This window comes from Chiloscyllium punctatum, chromosome 3 (assembly GCF_047496795.1).
Source record: "Chiloscyllium punctatum isolate Juve2018m chromosome 3, sChiPun1.3, whole genome shotgun sequence".
Classification (NCBI taxonomy): Eukaryota; Metazoa; Chordata; class Chondrichthyes; order Orectolobiformes; family Hemiscylliidae; genus Chiloscyllium; species Chiloscyllium punctatum.
Window position 1 is genome coordinate 99,880,858 of NC_092741.1, and position 19,002 is coordinate 99,899,859.

General features: G+C 40.6%; 1 protein-coding gene across 7 annotated transcripts in view; it reads right to left on the reverse strand.

Moving 5' to 3' along the window:
• The window catches only part of LOC140463425 (XK-related protein 6-like), a 77,104-nt gene extending 59,335 nt beyond the window's left edge, over positions 1-17,769 (reverse strand). For 5 of the 7 annotated variants that reach the window (XM_072557337.1, XM_072557346.1, XM_072557381.1 and 2 more), the window contains exon 1: positions 17,191-17,769. In XM_072557337.1, the coding sequence (XP_072413438.1) occupies positions 17,191-17,741 (551 nt within the window). In that variant the 5' untranslated portion in view covers positions 17,742-17,769. Of the gene's footprint in view, positions 1-3,845; positions 3,953-17,190 lie in introns of all 7 variants that reach the window. The other 2 variants (XR_011954678.1, XR_011954679.1) reach the window with 1 other exon arrangement.
• Positions 17,770-19,002: the final 1,233 nt, after the last annotated feature.

Genomic DNA, 19,002 nt, shown 5'->3' on the forward strand with positions numbered 1-19,002 from the left:
GCTATAAATTCTGTGTTACGATCGAGCCCTCCACAATCACCTGATGAAGGAGCATCGCTCCGAAAGCGAGTGTGCTTCCAATTAAACCTGTTGGACTATAACCTGGTGTTGTGTGATTTTTAACTTTGTTCACCCCAGTCCAACACCGGCATCTCCAAATCACGGGTATTTTGATGTTAGCTTGAAGGTGTACCTTCATATCTCTTAAAAGATAGAAAAGGTAAAGTTCACATGGGTTAATGTCCATAGGAAGGCCACTGACAAAAAAAAAGTGCATAGACCTCCTCCTCACGGTTGTTAGCTTTTACACTTTTTACATTCATGACTGGGGAGCTGATTGAATTAGTTGGATCACGATGTGGAGGAGCAGGTGGTGGTCCGAAGGTGTGCTTTACCTGTGAATGGAGAAACTTCAGCGAAGATGTTAGCTGCTGAAAGTATTTGTGATTTCCTCTCTCATTCTTTCCTTGCCAAAGAATGAAGACAGTCACACATTTAACAAGACTAAACTGTGTCTGCCTTTTTCAACATTCTCAATCTTCTCGAAGTCTGTTACTCTGTTCACTATTTATGTCATTATCAAGTTTTATACAATACATAAACTTCTAAATTGTACAGCCTAAACAATTCAGTCATTTACAAATAACAATTAGTGGCCCTAAAATCAAACCCTCAGGGGACCCCATTCAGGTTATTCAAAAATGATTTTTCTTTGACAAATTAAAACTTGGCTAATGTGAAAGCTGTCAGGAAAAATATTTCAAAAATCTGGAACAGCAAAAAAACAGCAAAATGTTTCCTGAGCTTTAGCCATTGAAGAGGCAGTTTCAGTTTGGATTTAAATCTCAGTTGTGGGAAACAAATGCAGCATATATTAAAATATGTTCTTCAAATGAAACTTTCCAAATAAGACAGTTGGAATCATACTGGTTACAGACCAGTAACTGTACAACTTTGCTTGAGATCAATATTCTCTGAAGTTGCAATATGAAGCGGGCCAATGAGGTCTTAACAGTAATTGACAGAACTTAAACCACTCGGCCTCAAGCTCTAATATTCTCTAAAATTGTAACACATCAAAATTAAAATGCACTCTTCTATATGTGAACACTGCATTTCAAAAAAGCAAAGATATTTTAATACAATACTCTCATTTGGCTAAAGCATGACCACTGACAATGACTTTTTTAAAAACAGACATTGTAGAATTTCAAACAAATCAGCAGCTCAAGGCATGCAATTTGTTTTAAAGTCAAATGCTTGATTTTGTTTTAAAAAAGGACCTAATGTTGTATAATGTTGATGTAAAAACAAAATATGCCCTATCGCATAGCCCACAAAACACAGGGAATTGAGATCTTGATTCAAACAATGCAAAAGTCACTTAAAAGCATTTTCTGAACCATTAGTTTAGCAAACCAAAATATTTAAATAGCAAAAACTCTAAGCATGGCATAATTTACATTGAAACTTCCTTTTTCGACCCAAGTATTAGTACAACCTTAATTTCTATGTTTCTCTTTTGTTTTTGCATCCTCTCGATGAAATTACACTTATACGAGGAGAAAAGCCTCACAGTGGACCACACAGCGCCGCAGTCCAAGCCACTCCCTTCCCCCAGAAGAAGGGCACGCAGAGTCGAGTCCACAGCCCATAAACTGACACTCCCTCAACAAAACATCGGACAAAGCTTCCTCGGTAGTCAATGCTCTTCACTATCAGGATCCAAGCAGACCGTCTCCACTTTCTCCTCCATTTCCCAGTGACGCCATGTTGTCCTCAAAGTACTTCTCAGGGGAGGTGTGGGGAACAAACTTTAAGTATCACCAAATATTGTTTAAATGCTTTTCTTTGAAGTTCATCATTTCTAACTTTTGGTTTAATGCTTCTGAGCCTCAGACCTCGTGTCTGTAGTACTCCAAACTCCTTTTACACATGGGACTTTAACCCTCTTTTACCTCGGAAACTTGAACCCCAATTAAGTCCAAGGGACTCGAAACTCTTTCTCATTTTACTTCTCACGGGGACTCGAACCCCTTTTCTTACTCTATATGTCCAGGGACTAAAACCCCAATTAAAACCCAGGGGACTCAAACCCCTGCTTGTCAGTACGTTTATGAAACTGCATCTCTCGACTAAACTAATTATGGTTCAAGAAGTTGGTAGAATATAAAGCGGTTGAACGAGGGGACCATTTCAGAGACACAGAAATATCGAGAGGTTCCAAGATTTAAAATCTTACCTAGTGAGCCCGTCCGTCTCGAGATAATGGTGTTCTGGGCAATCACTGAAACCGTCTGATGGCAACTATTCGTTTGGACTCCTGCCTGATTTGACAATATTACTATCCCATTTCTGTATCAGTTGAAGCAAACTCTCAGAGACACAGTATGGCTTGACCTTCTTCATCTTTATTCCGAGCCCTGGAGAGAGAGTGATCGCCCATGTACTCAAGGACACGAGTTCTCTGTCTTCTCTGCAGAAGCAGCAGATTCTTAAGGAATTATATAATCACTATCCAAATAAGGCAACATCAATACCTATTGGGTGACTGGTACAATCATTACACAATAGATATTTTTCACCTTGTTAAACCTGCTACCCTTGCCTCCAGTACCTCATTGTTTACTGCAGGTCCTTATCTGGTCAAAAGTCAAGCTAGCTCAGCCTTTGCCATGTAACCCTAAACTTAACTCTTTCCCTGCCTGCTCAAACCTTATACACATTCTCACTTGAGGCAAGCAAACCATCATCTTTGATTCCCACAAGCTGCAACATAACTTATCTATATGCAACTGCCCCCAGACTCAATACTTCATGCAGAACCTCAGCATGCAACTCAAACTGAAGTTCAATTTCCTGCCCTTCATTGGATCAAAAATCCAAATTGATAATTCTCTCAATTGTAGTTCAACTTCTTTATGAATTTCATCAGCCTTCCTACCTTGACTTTCCAAATTATGATTCACTCAACTACTATTTTAGGATCTGTTGAACCACTGGCAACCAGTATTTTCTACACTCTAAACACTTCAATCTTCATAGCTCTCTCCCAGTTCTTAAAAAAGTTGTGCGTCTACATTTGGCCCACCCCTTAATGGTTGCTTTCATTCTCTTTATCATCTACTGTCAAACCTCTGAATTACTGCAGAGAATTGCATTTATACTAAACATAGTAAAAGAAATCTCATTGCCAAATTAATGACAGTCGACATAAATGCCTGAAGTGTACAGCACAAATCTGTAACTAAATTCTCAAAAAAGGATATAGTTCTGGCAAATAAAAGCAAGATTACAGCATTCATAGAAGACAGGAGTTTGTACTTTATTTGGACCTGTATTTACACATACACAAGAAAATAACTGGGCTGTCACTTTTTCAACTATCCTGCTGACCCAAATCCCAGAATATGCAGAATCCATGTACATTCATTTAAAAATTCAAAACGTATTAAAATCGGACATCACATTTATGCACATGAAATCAAAACAATATTTTTAGTCAGCTGAGAAAAAGCCCTGCAATGTGTTATTTACCACAGTAACAATGTTTGTCACAGCTGGATATCATGAGCCACCTAATTCACATAATTACTGCAATTAAAACTAATTGCAGTAATAGTAACCAACTCTTTGAGCACTCATGTATAAGAATAACCTTTGTTGACATGACCCCCATATGACATGACACAGATTGTTACAAAACATGCTACAAGAGTAATTGCTTACTTCAGACTGTAAACGTTCTCACTTCCTTATACTTACAAAAATAATACAAAAGGCAGTTTCACTGTTTAATCATATACATTTCTCAATATAAATCAGGTACAAAACTCATTATTTACCTGCCTTGTAATGTTCACACTTCAACAATGACATCATTGCCTTGCAACAGTGACCCCATTTACACTGCAGGAAGATTCAGCCTCCACGGATAACTGCACAAGACAGACTGGATGGGGAGAGTCAAAAGAATGAACATTTCATTTAAAGGCTTTCAGTGTGGTTGTTATTACTTGCTGCCAACCTTATGAAGGAAACCCCCTTTTAAAAGGTTACTCTGACAGCACTGTCACTGTTATTTAACTGGCATGCGTGCTTTAAGAGGAAATCTTGAAAATAAATTGAAGTGTATTTCAATGCCACAATATATATCGCGCACACTGCAACCTTCTGATAAAGCTGTTCGTAACATTCTGCATTCATTCCTTGTTCTACAGGGTTGGTGACTCTCAAATGAATATATGCCTCGATTTTTCAAAATGTATTATTTTGTTGACCAGCATTAATTGCCTCTTCTTAAATTGCCCATCAGAAAGTGATTGCTGAGCCACTTTCTAGAATCACTGCAGTCTATGTGGATCTGATCATTATGTGTGCCTAGATGCTAGACCAAGGAGAGCCAATGGACATGATCTATTTGGATTTCCAGAAGTCCTTTGACAAGGTGACACGTAGGAGACTGCTAAATAAGAAAAGAGCCAACTGTGTTAAGGGCAAGGTACTAACATGAAGAAGACTGGCTGACCAGCAGAAGGCAGAGAATAGGGATAAAAGGGGTATTTTTTCAGGATGGCAGACAATGACTTGTGGATTCTGCAGGAGCCTGTGTTGTAACCACAACTATTCACATTATATATTGATGACCTGAACAAAGGAACTGTTGCTTATTCTGCAGGTGACGAAGCTAGGCAAAGAGATAGATAATATTGAGAAAGCAGTGAAACTGCAGAAAGACTCCGACAGACTAGGAGAGTGGACAAAGTGGCAGATGGAATACAATGTGGGAAAGCATTAGGCTGTTCACTTTGGCAGGCAGAATTGAGGCACTACTTTCTAAATGGAGAAAGGCAGTTGGGAAACCTAGTTCAGGATTCTCTTAAGGTTAATATGTAGGTTCAGTTGGCAGTTAGGAAGACAAAGAAAGGTCAGCATTCATTTTCAGAGGGTAAGAACACAAGAGCAGAGATGGTAAGGCTGTATAAGGCTCTGGCCAGACCACAATTGGAATAATGTGCAGAGTTTTGGGCACCATGTCTAAGGAGGCATGAGCTGGCATTGGAAGGCATCCAGCAGAGGTTTCTAAGAATGATCCCAAGAATGAGGGGCCTGCAATATGAGAAGCAGTTGAGGAGATTGGGTTTGCACTCAATGGAGTTTAGAAGGATGAGGGGGAAGTTTCATTGAACTTTACAGAATACTAAGATACATGGATGGAGTGGATGTTTGAGAACATATTTACACTAGTAGGAGATACTAGGACCTGAGGGCACAGCCTCAGAGTGAAGAGACAAGCCTTTAGAACTGAGATGAAGAGAAATTTCTTCAGCCACATGGTGAATTGGCAGAACTCACTGCTGCAGAAGGCTGTGGAGGCCAAATGTATTTAAAGCAAAGATTGATAGGTTCTTGATTGGTCAGGAGATCAAGTGCGGAGAGGATAAAGCAGGGTAATGGGATTGAGAAACTTATTAGCCCTGATCAATTGGTGAAGCCTCAACAGGGCCAAATGGCTTCATTCTGCTTCTCTATTATACAGTCTTATAAATGATATTTATCTGGCATTCACAACTGTTACTGCAGGAGGCCCTGGTCCAGGTCGCACCTGACCCAGATGTGGGTCATAACATCTGATTACAATAACTGCAAATGTTATTGTAAAGGTTAGACACTTTGAAGACACAACTACAACCACAGCTTTGTCATCAAGAAATGTTCAGAAATCATCACACGCACGCATAAACTATAAACATGAAGCACTATACTAATAAGGCTCCAGAAAAGAATTAAGAGTGCAGTATATGACTCGTTTCAAGCAAAGGTGTATGCAAGTAGAAGAAAAAGAGGAGAAAGCGAGACCTGCAGATGCTGGAGACCAGAATCAAAAAGCATGGTGCTAGAATAGCACAGATCAGGTAGTACCCAAGGAGCAGGAGAGAATCAACATTTCGGCATAAGCCCTTCATCAGGAATGGGGAGAGAGGGCCAAGGGGGCTGAGAGATAAATATGAAGGGGATTGTTTCTGGGATAAAATGGGGGGAGGGGAAATAAGGAAACTGGCGAAATTGACATTGACGCCATATGGTTGGAGTGTCCCAAGGCAGAAGATAAGGTGTCCTTTCTCTAGGCGTCGGGTGGCTAGGATTTGGCGACAGAGGCGGTCCACGAATTGCATAGTGGAGTGGGGAGTTGAAGTGGTCATCCACAGGATGGTGCGGTTGTTTGGAGTGTGTGGGGAACATTTCAGAGAACACCTCCAGGACATATGCGCTATGCAACCCCAATGCCCTGTGGCCGACCACCTCAACTTCACCTCCCACTGCCAAATCCTAGCCACCTGATGCTTAGAAGAACACTTTCTTCCACTTGGGAGAGCCTCCAACCACACAGCAATGCCAACTTAACCAGTTCCCTCATCTCCCCTCCCCTTATCCTATATCCAACTCTCCAACTCAGCAGTGCCCTCTTGAACTATCCTACCTGTCCATCTTCCTTCCCACCTATCCACTGCACCTTCCACACCGACCTAACACCATCACTCTGCCAACTTCATCTATCGCCTTCCAAGTTACCTTCCACCCAGCCCCACCCTCTTACTATTTCTCTCTCAGTCCCCTTGGCTCCCCCACACTCCACATTCCGGATGAAGGGCTTATGTCTGAAATGTCAAAATATCAAAAATGAGGGGGGATTTCATTGAAATTCACAGAATACTGAGAGACATGGATGGAGTGGACTTTGATAACATGTTTATGATACTTCTCAGTTTCTCTACAGTTGCAAATAGGCATTTTCTCCTAATTCAGGAAACTATTTATGTTAATTTTGAAGCACCCAGAGAATCTGATAACTGATCAGACTCTCATTCTATGTTGACAGAAGGATTCTAGACAAGTCTTTCCCCTTTGCACCGAGGCAACAGTTGCCCCAGACTTCTGTGCATCTCACAGAACATAGTCAGGGACATTGGAATGTCCCATTCTGCAATATTCAGTCAAGGTCAAGTTTTCGCACAAAGACCAACCAGCTCTGGGCTGACCAAAGAGCATCTTTCATCAAGTTGATGGTCTTCCAGGTGCAGTCAACATTTGACTTGATGTACATCCTGGGGAACAGCCCGTAGAGCACATAGTCCTGCATTACAGAGCTGCTCGGGATGCATCTTAAAAACCCTCCAGAACTTCTTTGCAAAGGCACATACCAAGAGACGTGTGACAGTCTCTTCACCAGTGCAGCTGCTTTGAGGGCAGTGTGCAGTAGTGTACATGGACTAAGCATTCATGATGGATCTGCCCATCTTACCACCAGCCAAGCTCGGTCTTGGTGCTAGTTGGAAAGTTCTGGTCAGGAAGTATTCTGCCAAATGACTTTGATTAGTATGCTCAGGGAACCACATGACAGAATCCACCCTCGCCTTTTCACACAGGGTCAAGGATGCTACATGCTGACCACTTTCTGATGAACTTGGTCATTAGATTAGATTAGATTAGATTACTTACAGTGTGGAAACAGGCCCTTCGGCCCAACAAGTCCACACCGCCCCACCGAAGCGTAACCCACCCATACCCCTACATCTACATCTACCCCTTACTTAACACTACCTAACACTATTGGTCATCAGAGCAATATGAAGTTACGTTGATTCAGAAGTCACTAATTTCCTGAATTAGTAGAAAATGCCTGTTTGCAACTGTAGAGAAACTAAGAAGTATCATAGACATGTTATCAAAGTCCACTCCATCCATGTCTCTCAGTATTCTGTGAATTTCAATGGAATTCCTCGTTTTTGATATTTTGAATTTCAGGCAGAAGCCCTTCATTCGGAATGTGGGGTGTGGGGGGCCAAGGGCCCTGAGAGATAAATAGTAAGAGGGGTGGGGCTGGATGGAAGGTAGCTTGGAAGGCGATGAGTAGGGAATGAGAGGGGGATAATGTTCACTTATTTTCACTCTTTGAACTGCAAGCATTTGTGTTCCCAAATCTAGGTTCCTGCCACTGAACTGTTTTCCAATACAAAAACAAATGAAGCTACAATAGTAGAAATGGATACCAAGAAGGTATCACATTACATGAATGATCTCAGCAAGCAGAGTGGTCACATATGCAATTGCATTCTGGAATGGCTATGGAAGCATCAGTACTTAAGGAGGGAAAAGGATGGGAAAAATAAGCTGTGCCAAGGTACAACAAAGGTGACTCTGAAAAGGTTTCTCTCATGCTGCTGACAGCAATGCAGGAGATGAATTCTCATTTCCTGGTGACTTAAACTATCTAGATGAGTTGTCAAGTGCAGTTCCAGCCAGTATGAAGTGTTGATATGCAATCTATGCAGATTTGAAAGGAAACCAGAAGATCCACTAATACTGCTGTCACTAAGATTATTTAACAAAGGTAAAGTCCCCATAGTCCCAAAGGAGTCGGAGGGTTGACCTTATAGAGATTGATACAATCATGAGGAGCATGGATTCGGGGAAAAGACCTTGTCTATTTACCCTGAGTTGTAGAGTTCAAAACTAAAGGGTGACAGGTTTAATAGGTGACTAATAGGTTTAGGGTGACAGGGGAGAAATGTGAAAGGGACCTAAGGGGCACCCTTTTCACAGAGGGTGTGATGTGTACTGAATGAGCTGCCAAACGAAATGGTGGAGAGTAGTGCAATTATGACATTTAAAAGGCATCCAGATGGGATATGAATAAGAAGAGTTTAGAGGGATATAGGCCAAGTGCTGGTAAATGGGGCTAGATTAGTTTAGGATATCTGGTCAGCATGGACGAGTTGGACCAAAAGGTCTGTTTCCATGCTGTATATCTATGACTATGACCATAGGGCTGTTCTCTCTTTCAAGACAACTAATGGCACGTTCAATCCGAAGGTCAGAATATCTCAGGTGAGGGGCGAGGTTGAGAAGGCAGGACCTTCACGGTAACCTCAACTGGTGTGGGAATCGAACCCATGCTATTGGCATCACTCTACATCACAAGCCAATTGATCTAACTGACCCTCATTTAGCATAGTATTACTCATTAATAAATACTTAATCAATAAAACACAATAATGTGTCAACAAATGAAGTGTTCAACATTTTTCACCTGATCACCTCACTTGGGTTCCATTAACAGTACTTTGCTCAAGCATTATAAATATCTGAACTTAACAAGAATGTTATCACCACTACGAAAGCCCACTCTGAAATTGTGAAGGGCAAGCTTTAAAATCTAGGTATTCTATAAGTTTCTTTTAATTTAATTGATTCAAGGACCATCATCCAACACACCCAAAACTAAAACTTTAGTAGGACTCACTAAATGGCAGCATCTCCCTATCTATCAAAAGTAACATTTTGTTATATCCAATGGATATAAAAATCAGGATTCAGATGCCTTTTGCACCTAGAAGTGACCACAAGATAACTGTTCAGTCTTTTTTTTGTGTGGCAGTACAGTTTGCACAAGAATGCAAATAGGATGGAACCCACACATCAACCATTATTTCAACAGCTACATAATGAAAAACATGGTATCAGTTCAATAAACCAGAAGACAAGCACCATTTTGTTCCCACACTCATACGAGGTAGATTTAAATAAACACAGGGAACTTCAATTCTAAAACAAAAATAGAGTGCTAGAGAAACACAACAAACTGGCAGCATTGGTGATGAACAAACAGAATGAAATGTTTTAAGTTGAAGGGTCAATGCAATCAATGTTAACTCTTTTCTCATTGCAGACCTGTTATATTCCTCCAGGACACTACTTTTGTTATCAGGTTAACTTAAATTAGACCAAGCCATTTGTGTACTTGTGCAAAACAAATTCCCACTCCGGTTTAATATTTTCATATATTAAATGCTTATATTGAGCAGAAGCGAGCTCACCAGAAAGCTGAACAAAGACAAGAATGCAGGCTGGAGTTTGATTTACATCGACTGCAGCCAAAATGCCAGGAAATAATTAAGCAGTGTTGCAATTTCATTTGGTTAGACAATTGTCCAGAGAACTAAAATATCAACATCTTAGCATTTATATTTTATTCCAAAAATACAAGTTTTCTGCAGAAGTTACCACACAAGTACTACCCAGCTTGAGGCACAGCAATCATTGCTCACAATTGATTTTAAATGAAATGACAATAAACACAATGCCATTTATTCATGTACTTATTTGGAGATTGCCTCAAGGTTACAGTTCAACCACACAGAGCCACATTTAAAATACTCTTCAGTTTTAAGAGTTAAACAACTTCTCAAACCATGCATGCTTGAATTAAAATTATACAATAATTTGTATTAGGGCTGAGAGCAGAGAAAAAACGTGAACACTACTGACGGTCCGTATTTGGGCAGCTGACATCAAACCATTTCAGTCAATGCATGCCATTTGGCTAAAGCATCCACAATTAAAGGGAGGGATTCTTCCAATGTTCTGTCAAGAGAAACTTTGTCAGGCAGCAGCTGAAAGAAGGGATGGAATGCATATAACAGTAGGACCTAACTCAAGAATTTTGTAGAGATAAACCACCCTCAATTTCAATAGGTTCAATAACTAAAAAGGCCATATCTAAGGTGATAAAGACAATTCCAAACCTACAAATAGTTTCAAACAACACAAAGTTGAGAGAAAACACAGAGCTTAAGATGGAGGTATCTACCCAGAGCTTAAGATGAAAATTTAACTCTACTTTTCAACTATGGACTGTAGCAAAAGCTCAACAGCCTTGTTAAATTGCTGGTTTGATCCCTCTCTTTGACAGCAACAAGTTGGTCAAATCTATCCCCAGAGTACACTTGTACAGTAGGACTACCCAGTGAAAAAGAAGAGGAGGGATTTTCTCATCCTTGACAAATAAAACAAACTTAATGTCATATACTGCACCTCAAGAACACAAAGATCAAAAACAAGGCTTATCGCAGATCACAGGAGTTCACAATATGTTACAGTGATTGTATTTGTTCATTGACTCATGATGGACATGCTTATTGCAACACAGCTGTCCATAAACTTCCCTGTCAAGAAAAATCCAATCTTCCACTCAGTCATGTACCATAATATCCCAAAGAAGAAACTACCTCTCATCTTCGGCAAAAATCATGGCACTCATGCTACATGCTGAAATTTTTGTGGAAAATAATGATAATCCAACAATCATTGCATGTTTGAGAGAGAGGAAATGTAGGCTTGCAAAGGTTAAGCTTAAATAAGGATAATTAAAAAGCAATGAGATCAGAGATGGCTATAGCAGAGTGGGACAGGAGTTTAGCAGATAACTATTACTGTTGAGGAACAATAATAGATAGTTAAGAATTCAGTTCATGCTTACATAGATATATCCCAGTGAGAAAGATGATTTCTAGGAAGAGGATAAGTCAAAAACAGTTAACTAGGGAAGTTAAAAAGCAGCATCATATTGAAATAGAAAGTAAACTTTTGTGGCAAAGACTAGCGGTAAGCAGAAGAATTGAGAAAGTTTTAAAAACCAACAAAAGACATCAAAAAATAAAGTGAGAGAAGATAAACTTTGAGGATAAACTTGTAAGTAATATCAAAGTGCACAGACAGAGCTTCTTTCAATACATAAAAAGGGAGAGAGAAGCCTAAGTTAATATAGATCCCCAAGAGAACAAGGCCAGGGAAATAATAATAGGGTGCCAGTAATAGAAGAGGGATTGGACAAATACTTTGCTCCAGCCTTCACTGAAAAATGCACAAAATCACTACAAAACCAAGGAAAATAAAGGAAGACTGGAAGTAAATACAATAACCATCACCAGAGAAAAAGGGAAAATAAAAGGCCCCCTGTACCTGAAGGGATGCATCATAGAATATTTCAGGAGGTAGCTACAAAAATAATGAATGCACTAGCAGTAATCTTCCAAGAATCCTTCAGATTCTGGAAAATTCCCAGAGGACAGGAAAACTACCAATGTCACACCATTATCAAAAAAGACTGACCTTTGAGAAATACAAAACAAACTAAAGAGAACACTATCTACAAAAAAAAAGGAGGGATGCGAGTGCAAACAAATGACACAAAGCAGCATCGAGAACTCTTCTGTAGGTGTAATAATTATCCACCTCATTCTGAAGTGACAGTCTGGCTCAGTTAGTAGCATCAATGCTAAAGGTTTGTTCAGGCCTCACTACCATGTCTGTTTATTTGATGCAGTACTGAGCAAGTATTATCTTTTCTGATAAAGCTGAAACCAATACAATGTCCTGATCAGGAGTCAATGTAGGCAATGTAGGCAAAAAATACACAATATGAGTGCAACATGCTAATATAAGGATAACAGAGATATGGATTAGGGCTGGAGCAGTTATGCTTCTGCAAGGTGGATGTTAGGAAGGCAGCAATGGAATGAAGTGACAATGACATGGTTCACAATTTTACCAAGTTAAAAAGTAGGTGAGATAGACATCATAAAGTAGCCTTCAGCAAATAAGCTGAAATAGATATTAAAAGGTCCCAACAATTCAGGATGATACAACCGACATTTTCCACTTCAAGGGAAACACCTCCTCTCAATCTTAACTGTCTCCTAATTAATATCTGCGATCATGAGCCAGCCTACAGACAAAAGACAGAAGGACAAAATTACACTTTATTTTTGAATGACAATGTATGCCTTTTGTCACCACAGAAGTGAGTTTTTAATCACAGATCAAATTAACCTGCAACATTAAATTTGCATTTCTAATCATCTGCTGCACCAAAGCACTAATTTTTGAGAATCTCGTTCTGGGATACCTGTTTTTCTGTCTCCCTCCTCTCAAGTACGATTGGACATTTCAGGAACCTTGGTAACATTTGAAATTTATTACATATGCCTCCTTTCTCAGCAACCATTTTTGTTTTAAAAATTCTGGGATAAAGTCATCTTCCTGGGAATTGTCACCTTTTAATCTTCTTCATACCTTTTCCTGGGTTCTGCTTCCCTCGGACCCTTTGATTCAGAATCATTTCAGTTGTTATTTACATCCATTAATGAAAAATAGGTGTTGGATTCATTCACCATTTCCTTATTTTCCATTAGTAATTTCCCAAACGAGGCTTCGTGTTACTTGTTCTTTTCTTATTAAATACCTTTAGGAACTTTGAATGCTTTCATAATTCTCGCTAGCTTTCTCTCATTCTCTGCATTTTTCCTCACGTATTTTTAGTCATTCTTCGCAGTTTTTCACACTTCACCAGAGTAGTATAACATATATCAAAAAACTCCAATTGCATCTTTGAACTATCCAACTATCTAATTTTCAGGTTAATTTCAACCAGCTGTCTTCATATCCTCCCGACTGCCCCTATATTAATTAATTGATGTCTTGTTGCACAAGTTGGTGTGTTCCCTGTTTAGCTCTAGAACATATTGTTTTCAGAACAGTTTTGTGAAGCATCATGAACTCACGTACCAGATTACATTTGACAATCTGACTCATCCAACCATTACACTAAAATTATCCATGACTATCAACATACCCTTCTCACAAGCTCCCAAATATTTCTTCTTGTATGCAGTGTAGGTATTATTCAGGGGACAATGAATTACACCCAAGTGACTTCCAAACTTAACTGTGTCTAACAAAAATGATTCTACATCTTGATCTTTAGGACTAAAATCATGTCTCTGTCACTAATAAAACTACTTTGCAACATTTTCCTAATTTGCTGTCCTGCTGAACATATTCTTGAATAACCAGATCCTGGTAACCACACCTCTACAATGAGCATCAGATCCATTTGGACTGTCGAATTATCCACTTTGTTACCAAACTACAGGCATTCAGAAACACAGCCTTTTTTTCTATCTTATTACTAATTTTGCAACCTATATCTGCTGAGATTTCTTCTGTCCATTACAGCCACATTCTGATTATCATTTCCATTATTGTTACCTTGGCTTCTATTTTTATCTCATCTTTCCTCGTTGATCCCTTGCTTGCGCCCAGCATGGTTCAGGTGAAGACTATCCCAATGATCCAGTTCCCACACTCCCAGTAGCCCATGAATCATAACACATTTTTGATTACCCATTGCCATAATTAGCAAACCATAGATCATGACCTTTCTCCTGAGCTCCTCAGCCCCCATACTCATCAAGCAGAACCATTTTCCTATACCTATCCACATTGTTGGTACCATGTGGCTAGCAATGATTGGATTTTCCCCTTACAAATACAAGTGCCTCTCCAGCCGTATATTGCAAATCCTGCCACAAAGCAGGCAACAGAGTCTTCTGAACTCTGTTTTCTGGAGCCAGCCTATCCCCCTAATATCACTTTATTCCTGAAATCCAAACACTAAGGAAATTCAGGTGATCTGGTAAATGTTGCCAGATCTATTGAATTTCCCAAAACTGTTTGCATTTCTGATCTCCAGGACCTGAAGCATTATGATTTTACTTTACCACCATATTCCAATTTGCTGTCCTGATTTGAGCAACATCATGTAGCATATTTGACTCAGCAGTCCAGCAGCCCCCAGTTACATTCAGATAAGCTGCAAAAACCTCGACTTCATTACACAATTGCAAGAAATGTGAGTCCTCCATTTCTAACTTCTCGCTCATTACCTGTCTCACTTGTCTGTGTGTCTGCAGCTCTGCCTCTAGTTCATTGACTGTGAGACCAAGCCACTTACTTCAAATGCCCTTGCTATGGATCATTGTCCACCAGAAATGGTAATACAAAATGTGAAACTGCAGACCATTAACTTAAAAATGGCATGATATTTTCAAACAAGTTTTAAAAGATAATGCCAAATATTGCACTCTTAAATAAAAACCATCAAAACAGTTTAGATCTGTTAAGTTACATTCATACATGCAAAGCAGCAATAAAGAAAGTGATTACACAAATTACCATTTCTTACTCCCTATCAGCACGTCAGTCATGTAGTATGAACAAAAATGTTGATATTCACAATATATATTAGAAGCAGGATATTTAAAGGGCCAAGGACAGAACATAGTATTTTCCCAGTAGTTTGCACTTACCGCACAGGATGACTGCAGTACCACTAAGAGTGGAATGCAAATTCAATAATCATACCGACATGGCATCAAAACTTTGATCTGATTATGAAAGATAGCTCACTGATGATGTCACCTAGTATGGTGACGAAACATCTGAAACTGAACCTTCCAGCTCAGCAAGCAAACTTACATGCAGAAAAGTAGATGTGTCTGATATAACATAGCCATTTGAGGAGTTACTTCTGAAGATTTCAGCAGAGACACTCCACATGCCCCCCCACACCCTCCAAACTCAGGTTATTTTCTGTTACCTACACGGATCGTGACCATTGCACCCTCCTCTTCCCATTCTAAAGTTAGTCTCCAAACAGATGTCCCAAACCTCACCATCAAGCAGTCAAGAGTCTCTGGACTCTCCATCATGGCTCCAGAGAACTCTATACCCTTAGACAATACTGCCCCTAGTAACAACTACAATGCTATTTAATCTCCCCACTCAAGCTTTTCTTGTGCCATGGTTTGTTTACTTAGCCATGCTATAACCCACTTCCATCTGCACAGGCTAGAAGAACCTGTGACTTACTTGGAAAAAAAAGAATGGCAATAAGGTGAGTTCATATATTTAGATTTCCTGATGGAGAAACAGGATAACACTTTCTCAAAATTCATGCTACAAATAGCATCATTGACATGCTGTGGTCAAGTAGAAAATACAGTATTCTCAAAATCTTTTGATAGCCCATATACAGCAATGATTGTCATGAATTCCACTCAAATAGTCATAGCTACAGGAATGTTTATCAAAGGCAGCTTCACTTCAAAATAACACATGAAATGTGTAACATTTGCATAAAACTAAACTACTTTTTTGCAGCAAAAATAACATTGTCAGTCCATAATATTCAATTTAATCCTTATTAGGATGTTTAAGCTGCCCATCCAGATACTGCACTTGTGGATGATTCTCATGTAACCAATTTCTACACTGGGCACTGCTACTCAATGCAATTTAGTTGGGTAAAGAAAAGTGAGGGGTCTGACAATCTCATGCATTTATCCAAAATCCCCTTCACTCACTACTGTATACAAATGTAACATGACAAGTGGATATCACCTCACTCCTCCACTTCGATTATTGCAAAGAAACAGTTTCAATACATTTTGTCATTTTTTTCTTCCCACACATTCTCTCCACATAAATGGTGAAATATTCCAAGAAAACAACGGCAGTGCTCTTCAGTTTATTCTCAATGGGTGTGCCACCCACGTATTTCCAAAGATCAGTCAGAATGCAGTTTCACACATTTCCCTTTTATCCCCCAACTTGTGTGTGTAATGTCCCCACCTAACTCTGCTGCAAATGCCTGCATCGTACATTCCGCTTCAATAAATTAATAGCAAGTAAACTGCGTCTTTTTTCGTTTGTTATTCTTGTCCCAACAGTATGCTGTTAATGACTAATGCTAATAACTTACTGCAATTATTAAAGTTAATACATGAACAGTGATAATTGAGAAATCATTTGCTCAATCCATTAAAATCCTCCTCAAATATACTTTTTTTTATTAAATCACAATGGCCACCTTTCAAATGGTTATATGCAACGGTCATATTTAAAATATCGCTTCATTCTCCAAAGGCAAATCCGAGACCGTTGCAATATTACGCACTCTTATTACCTTTATTCTCATCTCACTACCAGAATTTATTATTAATACGCATTTACGGTAAACTCGATTAAGCTCACATGGATCAATGAGCATTTTTTTAAAGTGGAAGTCATCACATAATATTCCAAAAGCCAGAATGAGAACCACCGTTCATGTTCTATGATTCATTCTCACCGCTGCGCCATTTTTATGCTAACTGCAGAACGTTCAGTACCTGTGGTGAGAACCGGTAACTCTAAACTCAAATACCGTTTTTGACGGATAAGAAATTGCAGTGACTTTTCAGACTAAATCTCCAATGAGAGTAAAAAAAAATCCATCACTCATCTTTCACAGTACCGATGTACTTGTTCCAGCTGCAGCACACGAACGTCCAACCAATGTTCCAAAGCAATCTTGCATTACCTTTTTCCCCATTCACTCGGGAGACATGACCCTCCTCCATCAATTTAGACGATGAGATCTGAGGACATCTCCCCCGCCAGAAGTACACATTTGATGCTTTGTTTTAAATACCCCTCACCCACCCCCGCGCACACGCACACAAATACCTCCACACTTGTCCCAGCTGCAGGATGTGAATGACCGACTGCCAGATCCACACCGAGGTCCTGCAGCAGCGGTTGTAGCCGGTGACGCCGGATCGCCTGCTGCTCAGTCCCTCCACACCCCCGAGTCCCCCGCCGGCGTAATCCTGCATGAACCACCTGAAGCTGAGGATCTGCACCAGGACGGACGGCACCAGCACGAAGAAGAGCGTCAAGCCGAACCACCAGTAGTCCTGCTTCAGGTAATAGTCGGCCGCCAGCCAGAGGTCTGTGCCTACGTCCGAGAAGAAGACGAGCAGCGCGATAACGATCCAGAGACAGTCCAAGACGGGATGGTCCCCCCCTTTCAGGTTACACAGCGATCTCCTCAGGCAGGCGCTCCGGCAGCCCCAGTAACACGATGAGGTGTTACAGCAGTGACAGATGTGGAATGAGCTGCTGGCTTCCGGCCCCCCGTCCAGCTGCTGCTCGTCACCCCCCTCGGTCACCGATTCGTCCAGGTTGTGCAGCTGGGCGAAACCGGTAACCCCGACACCGTCGGATTTCGCGGCCATCTTGGTGGGTGCCTGGCGCTCTCAGCTTCCGGGGTTACCCGGCCGAGCGGAAATGAGGGGGTGGGAGCCGCACTGTTACCTCACTTCCTGGATATGATGGGACGGGGTGGGGCCAGTAGTGGAAGAGTTTTGGAGACTTCTCCTGTTTGGAGTTCAGGTGAGCTTCATACTCCTTACTGCGTGTCCAGGTACATGGGGAGGGGGCAGTATGTTCCTCAAGGACTTCGGCAATCTCCTCCCTATCCCTCTGTCTTCCCCTGTGTCCCCTCACTTTAACCCCATGTCACCCTCTCCTCCTACTCCCAATCCGAAACCCTCTCCTCCACCAATCCCCACTTGTTCTCACATCCTCACTCCCACTCTCCTTATTGCCTCACTCTCCTGCCAGCTCCGTCTCTCTCAGCTGTCCATCCTTCTCTCTCACTCCCACCCTCCTCCAAACACACACACACTAATTTTCCTGCCTCTTGGAGAGAGAGAGAGAGAATAGCCGCGTCCAAGCCATCACAAACTCGTCCCCTGATCCCCACCGGCTCAAATGCGGGCAGTTCAGTGGCTTTACATCAAAGAACTGAAGAGTCGTTGCAGAGCTGCGACTTGAGATTGCGAAATCCATTCAAATATTAAAACTAAGCCTCTTCCCCTGTCATTTATGAGCGATAGTTGCGGTTCTAAATTTTACCTCAAACGCCTGATTGGTGTTAACATGTCATTGCTTCTATTTCACTTGTGAACCAACAGTTAAAAGCATGCATCAGGAGACGATGAAAGATCCATGTTAACATACAAAATAGACAGGTAGAACTGCGGGGGAGGTGAAACAATGTTAAGTTAGTTAGTTAGTCTTGACTGCAAAAACGAACGCGTTGCTTCTTTAAAGCCCGTATTTTGTCACCGAGCTACTTTATGATCTTAGTCTTGTTTGCCTGCCTTGCGATTGGTTACGGAACAACTTTGTTTAACACACCGGGCCTGGTTATTCAGTCACAGATACTCCAACGAAGGGTTCCATTGAATAGATTAACTTGTCTTTTTGCTTTCCAGATGCTGATTGGTCTGTGTGTTTCAATGAGGTCCACTAATTCAGAATGTGTGTTTCAATGTTCTATTTCCTACCAAGGTTTCTCTCTTGTCCAGCTTGATGTGGAAGCCCGCAGCTACTTAACACCTTGCCTATTCAATCATCACTGTAACGTTTCTACCAACCGCTTCTGGGGCTACTATTACCTCAAGTTTTAAGGATTTGCTTTTGTCCTTCTCC